This window comes from Perca fluviatilis, chromosome 21 (genome assembly GCF_010015445.1).
Source record: "Perca fluviatilis chromosome 21, GENO_Pfluv_1.0, whole genome shotgun sequence".
NCBI lineage: Eukaryota > Metazoa > Chordata > Actinopteri > Perciformes > Percidae > Perca > Perca fluviatilis.
This window is the reverse complement of record NC_053132.1, coordinates 12,044,751-12,057,562: the sequence shown is the minus strand read 5'-3', so window position 1 is coordinate 12,057,562 and position 12,812 is coordinate 12,044,751. Positions and strand designations below refer to the sequence as shown.

At 38.3% G+C, this 12,812-nt stretch overlaps 2 protein-coding genes across 3 annotated transcripts; both read left to right on the top strand.

Moving 5' to 3' along the window:
• Positions 1 to 340: 340 nt before the first annotated feature.
• On the top strand, positions 341 to 9,986 carry zgc:174164 (uncharacterized protein LOC570656 homolog). Its single transcript, XM_039787505.1, has 22 exons — positions 341 to 514; positions 869 to 975; positions 1,063 to 1,139; positions 1,240 to 1,318; positions 1,400 to 1,476; positions 2,313 to 2,505; positions 2,612 to 2,680; positions 2,936 to 3,007; positions 3,137 to 3,306; positions 3,443 to 3,533; positions 4,818 to 4,945; positions 5,648 to 5,819; positions 6,222 to 6,311; positions 6,449 to 6,650; positions 6,890 to 6,998; positions 7,452 to 7,632; positions 7,801 to 7,887; positions 7,987 to 8,092; positions 8,707 to 8,848; positions 8,965 to 9,064; positions 9,233 to 9,270; positions 9,518 to 9,986. Exons 1-22 carry the CDS (start codon positions 367 to 369, stop codon positions 9,639 to 9,641), a joined length of 2,562 nt encoding a protein of 853 aa, XP_039643439.1. The 5' UTR covers positions 341 to 366; the 3' UTR covers positions 9,642 to 9,986.
• A 397-nt stretch (positions 9,987 to 10,383) lies between these two features.
• Positions 10,384 to 12,811, top strand: LOC120550739 (L-seryl-tRNA(Sec) kinase). Of its 2 annotated transcripts, none has more exons than XM_039787514.1 (6): positions 10,384 to 10,739; positions 11,211 to 11,466; positions 11,712 to 11,913; positions 12,045 to 12,120; positions 12,215 to 12,308; positions 12,404 to 12,811. In XM_039787514.1, exons 1-6 carry the CDS (start codon positions 10,521 to 10,523, stop codon positions 12,619 to 12,621), a joined length of 1,065 nt encoding a protein of 354 aa, XP_039643448.1. In that variant the 5' UTR covers positions 10,384 to 10,520; the 3' UTR covers positions 12,622 to 12,811. The 2 variants fall into 2 exon arrangements, with proteins under 2 accessions (XP_039643448.1, XP_039643447.1); XM_039787513.1 differs by having other exon boundaries at positions 10,384 to 10,748.
• The last annotated feature ends 1 nt before the right edge of the window (position 12,812 follows it).

The following is a 12,812-nucleotide window of genomic DNA, read 5'->3' as shown; positions in this document are numbered from 1 at the left end:
CTAGGCCTACTGCGCTTATTTTTATATCATATGGCTGTTTTGTCTGAAAACGTCTTTTTTATTTTTATTATTATTATTATTATTATTATTATATATTATATGGTTGTTTTATCTGTTGTAATGTTTTATGTTTTTTGTGGACCCCAGGAAGAGTAGAGAATATGTTAACATTTTTGAAAAACACCGGTCTTATTAAAAAGTTGTAATCGGATAAAATAATAGATGGCGATTAACACCAACTGCCGTAAAATCCCGAAGAAGAAGAAGAAGAAGAAGGAGAAGAAGAAGAAGAAGAAGAAGAAGACGACGCCTTTGTATTTTGTTTTTTCCAGCCGCGTAGCTCACCTGTCGTTAGCCACGCCCATCATGACGCACCTGACCAGCACAAGGAAGCAAAGACACAAGAACCTTGCATTCATTAATAGTAGACATACCTCAACTTTAACCATGACAAGAAAATTCATCGTACTCGGTGTTTTTTTGCTGTGTTATGTTTCTGGGATTGACAACATAGGTGAGGTACAGCTGATCTGGGTTGTGTAGTCTTTCGACGAAAAAGAGCGTGTTTTTCGTCTTTTGTAAACAACGTCAACGATGGTTGGACGTTTTGAGAGGTTTTTATTTGCAATCAAGCCTGCTTGTGGTCTACACAAGATATTTCGTATTTTGTTTTTCAGTTTTTCTATTTTAAAGGGTTCCTAAGAATACAGTGACTCCTAAGAGACCTCAATATTTCACAATTAATTTCCCTTTTTTGTATGTGGTTAACTTATTTGTGTGTGCTTTGTGTCCTGAGAAGAAAAAGCATTAGTTAACCACAGATGACCTCAATTTTGACAGTTTCTCTGTGTGATCACCTTTCTTCCAGACATTTTCAATGGGCTTCCATTACAACTCTCCAAGTACTCCATTGTAAATCCTCAGGTGATTCACAGATATACAAGGAGCATCAATAAACCATCACAGTCACAGGAGGTAGGTTAACAACCCTAATTAAATCCTTGTAACTGATATTTTAATATGACAACATCAAGAGTGTTTTCTTGTTTTTATCCATTTCAGAAATATGGAGAGGAGACAATATCATATGCAGTCAACATAAACAACAGAAAGCACCTCCTTCATCTAAAGAAGAACAGGTATGTACAGTTAGGACTTCATTTAATGTACCTGACATTATTGTTGTTTTTAATCCTACAGATGAAATATCCCATATGTTTTTTGTCCTCTTCTTGTTAGAGACTTTTTACACCCAAACTTTGTTCAGTATTCACTTGACGCCGCTGGTAACCACAAGCCATCATATCCAAAACAGCATGTAAGTCAACACTTGCCCATTCTGTTTTATGGCTGGTTTGAACTTCAACCCTTGAACCTGTTTATACTTTTCTTTTTCCAGGTGCATTGCTATTACCATGGAGAAGTGGAGGGATATGAGGATTCAGTGGTCGCGCTCAGCACATGCTCGGGCCTCAGGTTTGAACATCTCTCTTGCTATTTCTAGTTTGCCCTTTAGAGCTAGAGCTGAGCTCTGATTCATTATTGACATGTATCGACTTTCAGTGGAACCATATCCTGATTATATGATCGGATTGTGTTATAGTTCCAAAATATATACAGTAGTTGTCCAAATTAATGATCCAGAGCAGCAAAGGCACTTTTATTGAAGTTTTGAACTTCAATAAGTTGGACAATTTTTCACCTCAGACATTTGTTTACTCACTTATTATAAAGAAGTGTGTTGGGTTTATTGATTTGAAGGATCTTATCAGTCAAACTTTACTAAATCTGATAGATAGAATGCACTTTATTGTCCCGGAGGGGAAATTTGTCTTGGACAAAGTGCTACAATCTGTTGCTTCACAACACAAACGTTTAACAGAAAAAAAAAAATTCTAAAATGAACATGTGACTGTGCAGACACTACGACATCTTAAGTAGTAACTGTAATAATTAAAGTGCGAAATGCAGAAGTGCTTGTGTATTTACTATTGGAGTTCAGCAGCTTGATAAACGTTGGAATAAACCATAACTTTAATCTGTTTGTTTTACATCTCGGCACACGGAATCCTCTTCCTGATAGCAGAAGTTCATATTCAGGAATGAGGATGTTGAGAGTGCGCATTCCGAATTGATACTTTCTGCTTGTTTTCTAACAGCTTGCTCGTCCAGTTCGTGATCAGTATGTGTGCCTTTGTTCCTCAGTATGATGGGCCAACCATGTAATGCCAGGAATGCAGTGCCACACCCAGGCTTTGATACAAACTGAAAGAATGTATCTAATTGTGTATCTGCTATGCACTTCTCTGTAGGGGTGTAATCCTCCTTGGAAATGAGACCTATGGACTTGAGCCTGTGCCACAGTCTGCTACCAACGAGCACCTTCTGTACCTGCTGAAGGACATTCAGTCCGAGCCCGTCACTTGTGGGGTCGTCAGTGAGGCTGCATCAACTCAAAGCCATGAACCCTTTGAGCCTGGAAAATCGCTGACTTCATTGCTGCGGGTTAGGATGCTCATTACGTTCACCTGAACTTATATTTATATTGTGTATAAAGTGGCTGAGGGTCTAAGGGACTGATTTCATTCTTTACTGTTTGTTGCTTCAACAGAGGAAGCGCAGTAGCAATTTACCTCAAACCAGTTATGTGGAGTTGGTGCTGGTTGTTGATAATCTCAGGGTGAGTGAGTATATCCTTTTCTTAATTCACTGGTATGTAAGTGAGAATTAATTGGCTGCAACAGGTTTGGTTTTAGACTAGATGCAAGCAAATTAGCACTTTTACCATACTTAAATTGACAAATCAGCCTGTAAAAGTTAGTTAGGAATGTGCTTTTCCCCCTCAAACGTTACAGTGCTTTTCCAATACTGTGGAATATAGTGCCAAAAGTACCAATGACTGTTAGGAAATAATCTTCTATAATTGTATTTACAGTACATTATGAAGAAACAAAATGAGACCGCGGTACAAGAGGAAATGGTGCAAATGGCTAATCTGCTCGATGCGGTGAGATTTTAAGTTGTTTGTGAAAGAAAGTATCTAAGTATGCTTAATTCTAATTAATTCTAATATTATTTGTGATAGTGCTGTGTTATGCGTTATAATCTGCTGCTTTTGTTTTCTGTTGTATTCTAGTATTACAAGCAGCTGAATATCCGTGTGGTGCTGGTGGGCCTGGTGATTTTTAAGGATGGTAATCCCTTTGATGTGGAGGACACTGCAGGAAATGTGTTGGGGATGTTTGTCAAGTGGAGGAAGGCTGTACTGTTACCGATGATCAGGCATGACATTGGTCAGCTCATTGTGTAAGTAACATGTTTTCTTTGTTTTTGTTTTTAGTTATATGATGACATCAGATTACATCGATGGCCACATAGTGGGAATCATTTTAAAATGTAGAGTCAAGTTTGTAACTTATCTCTTTGTCCACTTGTTTACCAGTGGTCTGCCTAAGCCATACGGTGGAAGTATATTGGGTATGGCCTTTGTGGGCACTGTCTGCTCCGCTTCAACTTCTGGAGGAATCAACGTGGTTAGTTTAATTCCCTTTTAACTTCTACCACCAGCTGACCACTTAGTGCTTTGGCTGCATGAGTGTTTGAGCTGAAACTGATACTCTCTTCATTATTTATGGTAGGCTCTATAAGTGCAGCTCATTCTCACATGCTCTAAATATTTTATTTTTTATTTATTTAACCTTTATTTAACCAGGAAGAAACTCGTTGAGATTAAAAATCTCTTTTTCAAGAGTGTCCTGGGCAAGGCAGGCAGCAGTACAACCACACATACACGCAAATACAAAATACACAAAAACACTAAGAACATAAAACAACTGAAACAGCAAATCCCTCAGAGTCAACCAGAACACATCAGGTAAAACATCTACAGCCAGATGTCATTCCATCCAAGTCAAACAAAATCCTCTTAAAAGCAACTAATGAGACCAGTTCAGTAAGTTTCATGGATTTCTGTAACTTGTTCCAGGCAGAGGGAGCAGCAAACTTAAATGCCTTTTTCCCCAGCTCAGTTCGAATAACAAAGTAGTTAAAACAGATTTGACCTAAACCTAAACACACACACACACACACACACACACACACACACACACACACACACACACACACACACACACACACACACACAATATGTATATGCTGTATATATAATTAATATCAATAAGTCAATATTAATGTTGTGTTAATGTTGATATTACTGTTTATTGTATGTCCGAATATTTGGACAAATTATATTGTGATGCTTTAGCAACATTGTTGAAACTTTTATTGTTGTTAAACTTTCAGGCCAACCACGCCTCATTGAATTGAATTAAGACTTGAACAAGGTCTTACGAAACACCATGACCAGGCAACTTTGTTTGGATCATTGAATTCCATAGATCCTTTTGCATTGTGATGCCTTACGATGTTTTAATAGACATTGGAAGTCACTCTGACAGGAATAATAATTTTTTTAGGTAACTTAAATGTATTGTAGGTACATTTTGACAATTTATGTAACAACTGACTTTAGTTTTGTCACATGTGAATTATTTTTAATTTCTAATCAATTAAAAATGGTATACTTGTGTGCAAAATTCAATCGAATAATATAATTGAACATTTGCTGCCATTCTTTCCCCTATTAAATTAAATTAAATGAAATTAAATTAAATTAAATTGATTTTCTTCATATAACTATCCAATGTTTTTTTGTTTTTTATGGCTGAATAACTCAGGTTTTTATTTCCTGATCATATATTTAGGTATATTAACTTAAGAGAATGTTAACACTGAATATATTGAGTGTGTTTTCACAGTTCAACAGCAACCAAGTCAATTTTGCATCCACTGTGGTGGCCCATGAGATGGGCCATAACCTGGGCATGAATCACGATACTGGGAACTGCTGCAGTGTAGGAAGCTGCATCATGGCAGCTGGTGCTAGGTAACACATCTTCCACAAAATATTTATTTACCCCTTGTCATGAAATCAAACAGGCAATAGTTAAAAATCCTGTGGTAAATATATACAGAGTATAGTATTATCTGTGCCTGCCACAGTGCCTTACAGGCTGTTTTTCTGCCCTGAAAATAAAAGTCTTATGTGAAAAACTAGCAGATGGCAGGATTTTTTTAATGTTTTCAATTAAGTTGGTCCATGAACTTACTGTACAGGATTTAACCTGTCAAACGTAATATCGGTTCTGATGTAAATATGATTATAGCCTCTTTTTGAGGCAGTTCATATTTAATATCAAAAACTACAGTTGCATATGCACTCCATTCATCTTGGGATAATAAGAAGCAAATAAATGATCTTTTAAATGTTTAATTTTTCTCTATCAGGTAGGATAGAGATCATGTAGCCTAATGTTATTTAACAATATGTGCACTTTGTGCTGATATTGTTTGCTACGCAGCTCTCAATTTCCATGAAAGATTTTTTTTTACCATCTTTTGGGACTTTGGTGGATTAAGGTTGTGTTTTTGTATAGGCTCACAAACTGCTACTTCATGTAAAACACTACAAGTTAATGTTAACTTGACAACGAAAAATGTCCTCTGCTCAATGGTCAAAGATTGTTTAGTGATGTGAGGCCTGTCCAGTTGGATATTTTCAATAATGGTTTGTACTGCTACTCCGTAGTGGTTCCACGACTTTCAGCAACTGTAGTCAACAAGACTTTGAGATGCTGATCCTTCGTGGAGGAGGCTTGTGTCTGAAAAACCCGCCAGCACCATCAGATGTGGTTGATATTGCTGTATGTGGCAATGGCCGGCTGGACAATGGAGAGCAGTGTGACTGTGGCAAACCTGAGGTAGAGTCCTGCCTGCCAGATAAACTCACACATAGAAAGTTACAGATTATTGTATTGGATAAGTATGTTTCAAAGGGTTATTTTACTGTAATGTAAATGATAGTAGTTTTCACAATTATTTTATTTATTTCTGTCGTCATTTTTAGAAATCCTGTAGGGGTTGAGTTGTAGAGAATATCTTTGTAATTAACTTTTTAATTTTGACATTTGTAAATTAATGATGTTAAGAGTTATCACTTTCTTTGTAAATCAAGAAGAACACAGACACAATTTGCTTTCAGCTTTACAGACACTAGACACATTGTCATGTTACAACCTCACTGACCTTTGCATAAAAAAGTTAAATTCTTGTTTTTTAATGTGGTGGTCAGTTTTTTTTTTTTATTGCTCTATTTTATACAGGAATGCAACAATAAATGCTGTGATGCTGCCACCTGCACATTTACACGCGGGTCTGCCTGTGCTCAGGGTGGCTGCTGCGACAACTGTCAGGTCAGGATTATGTTGGTCTTAAGGCCAGAGTTATGTAGCTTATGAATGCACTGAATAGAGGAAATCAATTTTACTTGGTAAAAAATTATTTGCACTTGTAAAAGAAGAGTGAGCCATGTGATTATTTTTCGTTTCAGATCAGAGTATCTGGAACTCTATGCAGAGAGTCCGTCAACACCTGCGATCTTCCTGAATACTGTAACGGGACGACTGCATACTGTCCCAGAAACTTCTATGTCATGGACGGCCTGCCCTGTGAAGACCATCAGACTGCTGCGTACTGCTATGAGGGCCAATGCCAGACGTACGATTTCCAGTGCAATCGTCTCTTTGCACCAGGTACATTTAATAATGCTTGATACAAAGATTTTTGCAGGTAAATAAACCCCAGGAATTGTGAAGTTTGTCTACTTTTAGTCATCATTTCTGGCTGTGAGTTATACCCTATGCCAATCAAACATGTAACTTGATTTGTTTGTGTAAAACGCTAACTATGGTTAATCCAGTCAAGAACACATCAGCGCCCCTGGCAAGATATTAATTCACTTCTCTTGTCATTAATATTTTATCTTGGGCAGATCCAGCAACAAAGGCAGCAGATATTTGTTTTAGGACTGCAAATATGCGGGGAAACGAATTTGGAAACTGTGGAACCAATGGCAAAAACCTTATACCATGTAGTGTAGCGTAAGTACGCTACTTTTTGTGTGTGTGTGTGTGTGTGTGTGTGTGTGTGTGTGTGTGTGTGTGTGTGTGTGTGTGTGTGTGTGTGTGTGTGTGTGTGTGTGTGTGTGTGTGTGTGTGTGTGTGTGTGTGTGTGTGTGTGTGTGTGTGTGTGTGTGTGTGTGTGTGTGTGTGTGTGTGTGGTATTCTTATGATCATCTGGCCAAAAATCTGATCATCCGTCCTCTATATAGAATTTGGCTTGGCAAATCCACGTAATATCCAAGATCCTTTTCTTTAGGTTTGTTTTATCACAGTTGTAGACAGCATTTCAGTTTAATATACGTAGGACGGTCATTTTAGACAAAATTATGAGATGCAACTTCATTTTGTCAGTTTAAAGATGGATTGCTTTATCCCTCCAACATTTAACTCATTAACAACTGTGGGAACTGACGATGTTCTCCTGCACTGCAGAAACTCCATGTGTGGAAAGTTGCAGTGTGTAAACGTGGACCTCAGCAATCCCCCTCCTGGTGCCCAAGTCAGTGTTGAAGTAGTCCAAGGGTCAAAGTGTATTAATGCAAACTTCAACCTTGGCACAGATGTGCTAGATCCTGGCTATGTTAAGCGTGGCAGCCCTTGTGATGAAGGAAAGGTAAGCAGACAACCTATTTTAAGAAATGCGCCACGCCAAAGAGAATGAATGTAACCAGGAATGTGATTATGCTTGTTCCAGAACAGTACTGTCATTGTGAAAGTGGAAATAATGATGCCTAATGATTCATTTTGATTGCATCAATAAGTTATAAGTATTCTCTCTCAGACCTGCATAGACTTTCAGTGTGTGAATGCTTCTAATCTGCTGCCCAACTTGACCTGTGGTGCCCAGACCACCTGCAACAGCCGAGGGGTGAGTTGGAATTGTCTTAACCTTTTTTTTCTTTTTTTTTTGCTCAATTACCAGCAAATAATGACAAGTCTGATTTAACAGTTATAATGTTTTCTTCAGGTATGTAATGACCAAGGGCACTGCCACTGTGAAAACGGGTGGGCCCCACCTAACTGTGACAAGTCAGGGCGAGGTGGCAGCATAGACAGTGGTCCTGCTCAGATAGGTAGGTTTAAATAGATTTTTATTAATTTACTTTTCAAGATATAGTACACAAAAAGTCAAAGGCACTCAACTTTGTACAGTTCACCTAATGCAAACTCATAAGCTGTAATTGGGGCAATATGTGGAAATCAGCCATGAAGTTCTGCAAATGCATCACTAGATACACAGTAATCTAATACGGCAGTCCTTTATTAGGCTTCATATTACTCATACATTAATCATTCTGTCTTCTGTTGGCATAACCGTGGTAGCAGTGGTTTCCTATTGCATCTGTTGTTATAGCGCCCAGACCTAAATGTGTTTTTATTCTTGGATCATTTTAATAATATTGAAAATGTATCATGCCAATTTGTCAATTTCCTCAACTGTATGTCATCAGAAACCAGAAACAAGGTGTTCATTCACTGTTAAGTGTCTTCTCAGAATGCGATGCTTCTCATAATGAACTAGAAGAAGCCAGATATTTTAGCTGTTATACTGGCATTAGATATATATAGTGAATCTAAGTTGTCTTTTATGCACACTGGCTAGCCTCCTGATGTATTTAGTTTTAAGTTTAAATATACTTTATTTAATATACAGTTTCTTTTTCATGCATGACCTTTTTGCCCTCAGACTACTCCCTCAGGAACGGTCTGTTGATCTTCTTCCTGTTGGTGGTTCCTGTTCTGGTCCTTCTCATTCTGGTGCTGCTCTACGTTTTCAGGAGAGACACCCTGGACCCGTGTCTAAAAGGAAACCTCGCCAGCCGCCTCAAGTAAACATCACCTCACTTTAAAAATACAACGATATATACAGTATTAAACATTACAGTTGCAATGTTTTATTTTGATTAAAAGATTCTTGCTATTTATGAGCTTTCTGCTTTTACAGGTCACGTAATGCTGGAAATGGAAATACAAACGGGCAATCAAACAGCAATGTTCAGAAAAGTACCACAACCCAGCCTCCATTAAAGGCTCCTTCTAATGTGGTAAATATTTGTTGTTTTTCTTAGTGATCATCACTGCAGGGAAGGCAGCACAATTTTTATTTTTTTTATTACCTGAAATTTGTCAAACAAAAGGAAAGGGGTAAGTCAACCAAAAGAGGTACATGTTCAGCTTTGCAGATTTTAAGTTGTTTTTTCCTTTAATTCCAGCCTGAATATCCACCAGCTACTTCAGTTCCAATTTCTGGGTATGAACTTTTTTTATTTAACTGAACTGCCTCACACACAGATTAAAATGAATGTATTTATACTGTTTATTGATCCCCAGTGGGGAAACTACAATTTACACTCTGTTAGAAATCACTACACACAGACCTGAAATACACACAGACATGCTCACGACCAATTCATGCACAAATGGAGAAATGTGAAGGCTTTAAATGCTCAAGCAAACCTGTATAAATAGTTAAACCCAATTTGCACACAACCTGTCAGTTTCAGGTATGGAGAAATGGATTATTGGAATGCAGAAACAAGCACTGCCCCTGCACGACCACCAGCTGCTAAGCAGGGCCCCGGAGTACCGAAACCAATCCCACCCAGGCAGCTACCATGTTGATTTTATTTTTATACAAAATGTTTTAATTTGTATTGTGAATGTATGGAGTTTAGTTCAGCTTGACACTGTCTGAAGATACACGTATTAAACACTGTGATAACAATAGACTTTGTCTGTTGACTGTAGTAACATTGTGGATTGGACTGGTAGAGGTTTATGTTTATACTTATTGGAATGTGTTTTATTAGATTCCTGTTCATCACTTATTGGAAATACTCATTATAAATACATGCACAAAGTATTTTTTAATTATATTTTTAAAATTAAAAAATTACTATGTTTAAAAATATGTTAAAGACTTTGATTTAATCAATGTCAATTGTAATAAAGAAATGTATCAGGCAATGAGTTCCAAGCTTTTTTTTTTATTGTAAATGCATGTGTGTTTCTTGGAACAGTAGTAATGTGTCTGTGATATTAAGTGTAGCCCTCTTTTGTTTCACTCTTGTAATGTAATACAGAAGAGGCAAAAACTAGTGACATGAAGCAAGAAAATGTGGAATATGGAAATGGCCTTAAAGTAAAAATGATCTTTCCTTGCTTTTGACACTAGATGTATCACTGTTTTACCTGACTAGAGAATGAATGACTGATACCCAATTAATGCTCTCGGGAATAGATCATCTTTAGGGACCATAGGTAGGGGACTTGAGTAACTGCTTTCCAACTGCATGTCCCGATTTCACTTGCTTCGCTTTTACTTTGTGGGGTTTTATTCTGAAAAGAGTATGGCCGGAAGTCACGTGTTTTACTCCCAAAACAGCATGATGCGGAAGTTAGCTGTCAACTGCAACCCTGCAATCTTTTACTGTCTATGGCTGCAACCACCACAGCAACGCCATATAAAAGCTGAGTTTTGAAGCGGGTCTATGGTAGCTCATGGCAGCAGAAGAAGCCGGAGGTGTCGGCCGGTCTCCGGCCTGTCTGTGTGTCCTCTGCGGGCTACCTGCTGCTGGGAAGTCCACGCTGGCCCGAAAAGTCCTCCGCTCCGCTCCACTACACGGATGGAGAGCCACTGTTGTGCCGTATGATGACCTGATACCCGAACATGCTTTTCAGATCAGAGCGGAGGAGGACGGTGGCACACTGCAAGAAATAGTAAACACAGTTGAGCTAAATTGGCAGATTTTTCTCTCCGAATTTAGTATTTCAATTGCTCACAAGTTCAAAGTGTTGTATCAATATCAATTAATTGTTTTGGGCATTATGATACAGGAGAGAAAGAGAAAAAAGTTCAATAAGTGAAGTTATTATTTGAGGAAAAGTGCCACAAAATCACTAGTTGCAGCTTCCCACATGCGACTGTTTACTGTTTTTCTAGGTTTTTATGATTGATTGATGATGGTATTTGGGTTTTGGACTGTTGGTCAGACAAAACAAGCAATTTCAATATGACCATCAGGCTCTGTAAACTTATTTTATTACATTTTATAGACAAAATCATTAATAAGTGCATTACTGTATTCACAGATCCCAGTCTTTTTCCTCATTTGGGTTTCAGTGATATGTTCAGAATAGTTTTGTGCTATAACACTGTAAATTCAATTTCATATTTTTCTTTTTCTGTAGCACACTGAATGGAAATCACACAGACAAGCAGTTTTGCAGTGCATTGAGCAGTTCTTGGAGAAACCTCAACTTTTGGCAGAGCTGCCGGTCAGCTGTCAGATCGACAGTGCTGCATGGCAACAATGCATTCGAGCTCTACTGCAGCCTGAAGCTTTGGACCGCTCACAGGCTGAACGGGCACCACTTCTCTTTTTACTGGATGACAATTTCTACTATCCAAGCATGAGATATGAAATGTACCAACTTGCAAGAAAGTGTAAGCACTCCATTTTCTGTCTACAGTATATATAGGACACTAGTTTATGTTCATAAAGGCCCATTTGGTTCCAAGTCTCTGCAAGTAAGTTTGTTTTAGTATACTGAAAAAAAACTGATACCGGTGGCTGGACGATAAGAAGTCAGTGGAAAAACTCGGGAACTGGGATAAAACACGCAAAATCACTTTTAAGTCCTTTAAACCGTGTCCCTTTGGTTGGACTAACTTGTCTGTTGTCTTTTCAGATTCCCTGGGTTTCTGCCAGGTGTACCTGCAGTGTGATTTGGAGTCCTGCATCAGCAGAAACCAGTGCAGGTCTGAGCCTATACCCACTGAGGTAATATTGGAGATGGTGAAGCGTTTGGAGTCTCCAAATCCACAGAAGAACTCATGGGAGACAAACAGCATTTCACTCAACACCACCGACAATTTGTCCAAATGTGACATGTAAGACAGCAGAATAATCAGTTATTAAAACTTAATTACTGATGTTCACAAGCATAAATCAGGTATTCATGTGATGCCTTGCCTCTTCCTGTTTCTCTTCCTGTTTCTCTTCCTGTCTGGCTTATCCTTAGCCAGAGGGTGATGGAGTTGATCTCCTCTGCACTGAGCAACCCGCTGAGCCCAGCTGAGGACAACACTAAACAAAAAGTGCGTTAGCGTAGCTCCCATCAAATATGTTAATAGTGGACTTTAAAGATAAAACTGCAGACTGTATTTGTATTGTGGTTTTCATAATGTACAGGAGGCGGACCGCCTTAAATGCGCCACTAATGTGGTTCACCAGACTGACCAGGCCTGTCGACGCCATATATCTGAAGCCATGAAGACTGCCAGAGGTCAGTTGTTGTGAGCTTCACTATTAATACTAAACATTCGCCAATTTACTAGTCATTTGAAGCCCAGCGTAATAATTTTGTCACGTTTACTTTAGAGAATCAAGTAGCCCCTAAGCACATGAAGTCTTTGGCCGCTCAGCTGAATGAATCCAAAGCAACATTTCTTCACAACCTGCGGAGACAGTTGCTCCAGGAAGCGTCTTTCGCTCAAGAAGAGGACATTGATGTGGAACGTGTGGTGAAAAGAGCAGTGGACGTTTTTGATCACGAGAAAAAGGAAATTCTGTTGAGAATCATGAATGAAAATAACTGACTTGAATCTTTTCTTGAATTTTCATAAAGACAGGTTTAATTGCATCAAAAAGTCACAAGCGAATGCATGACATTGTATTTAATAAAATGTAAATAAATTGTACTTTTGCTAGTTTGCTGGTGAAACATGGAAATGTATGTACCCTATTATTTTATCTTGTAATTAAAAGCTTTTTAATAGCCAAACCATAC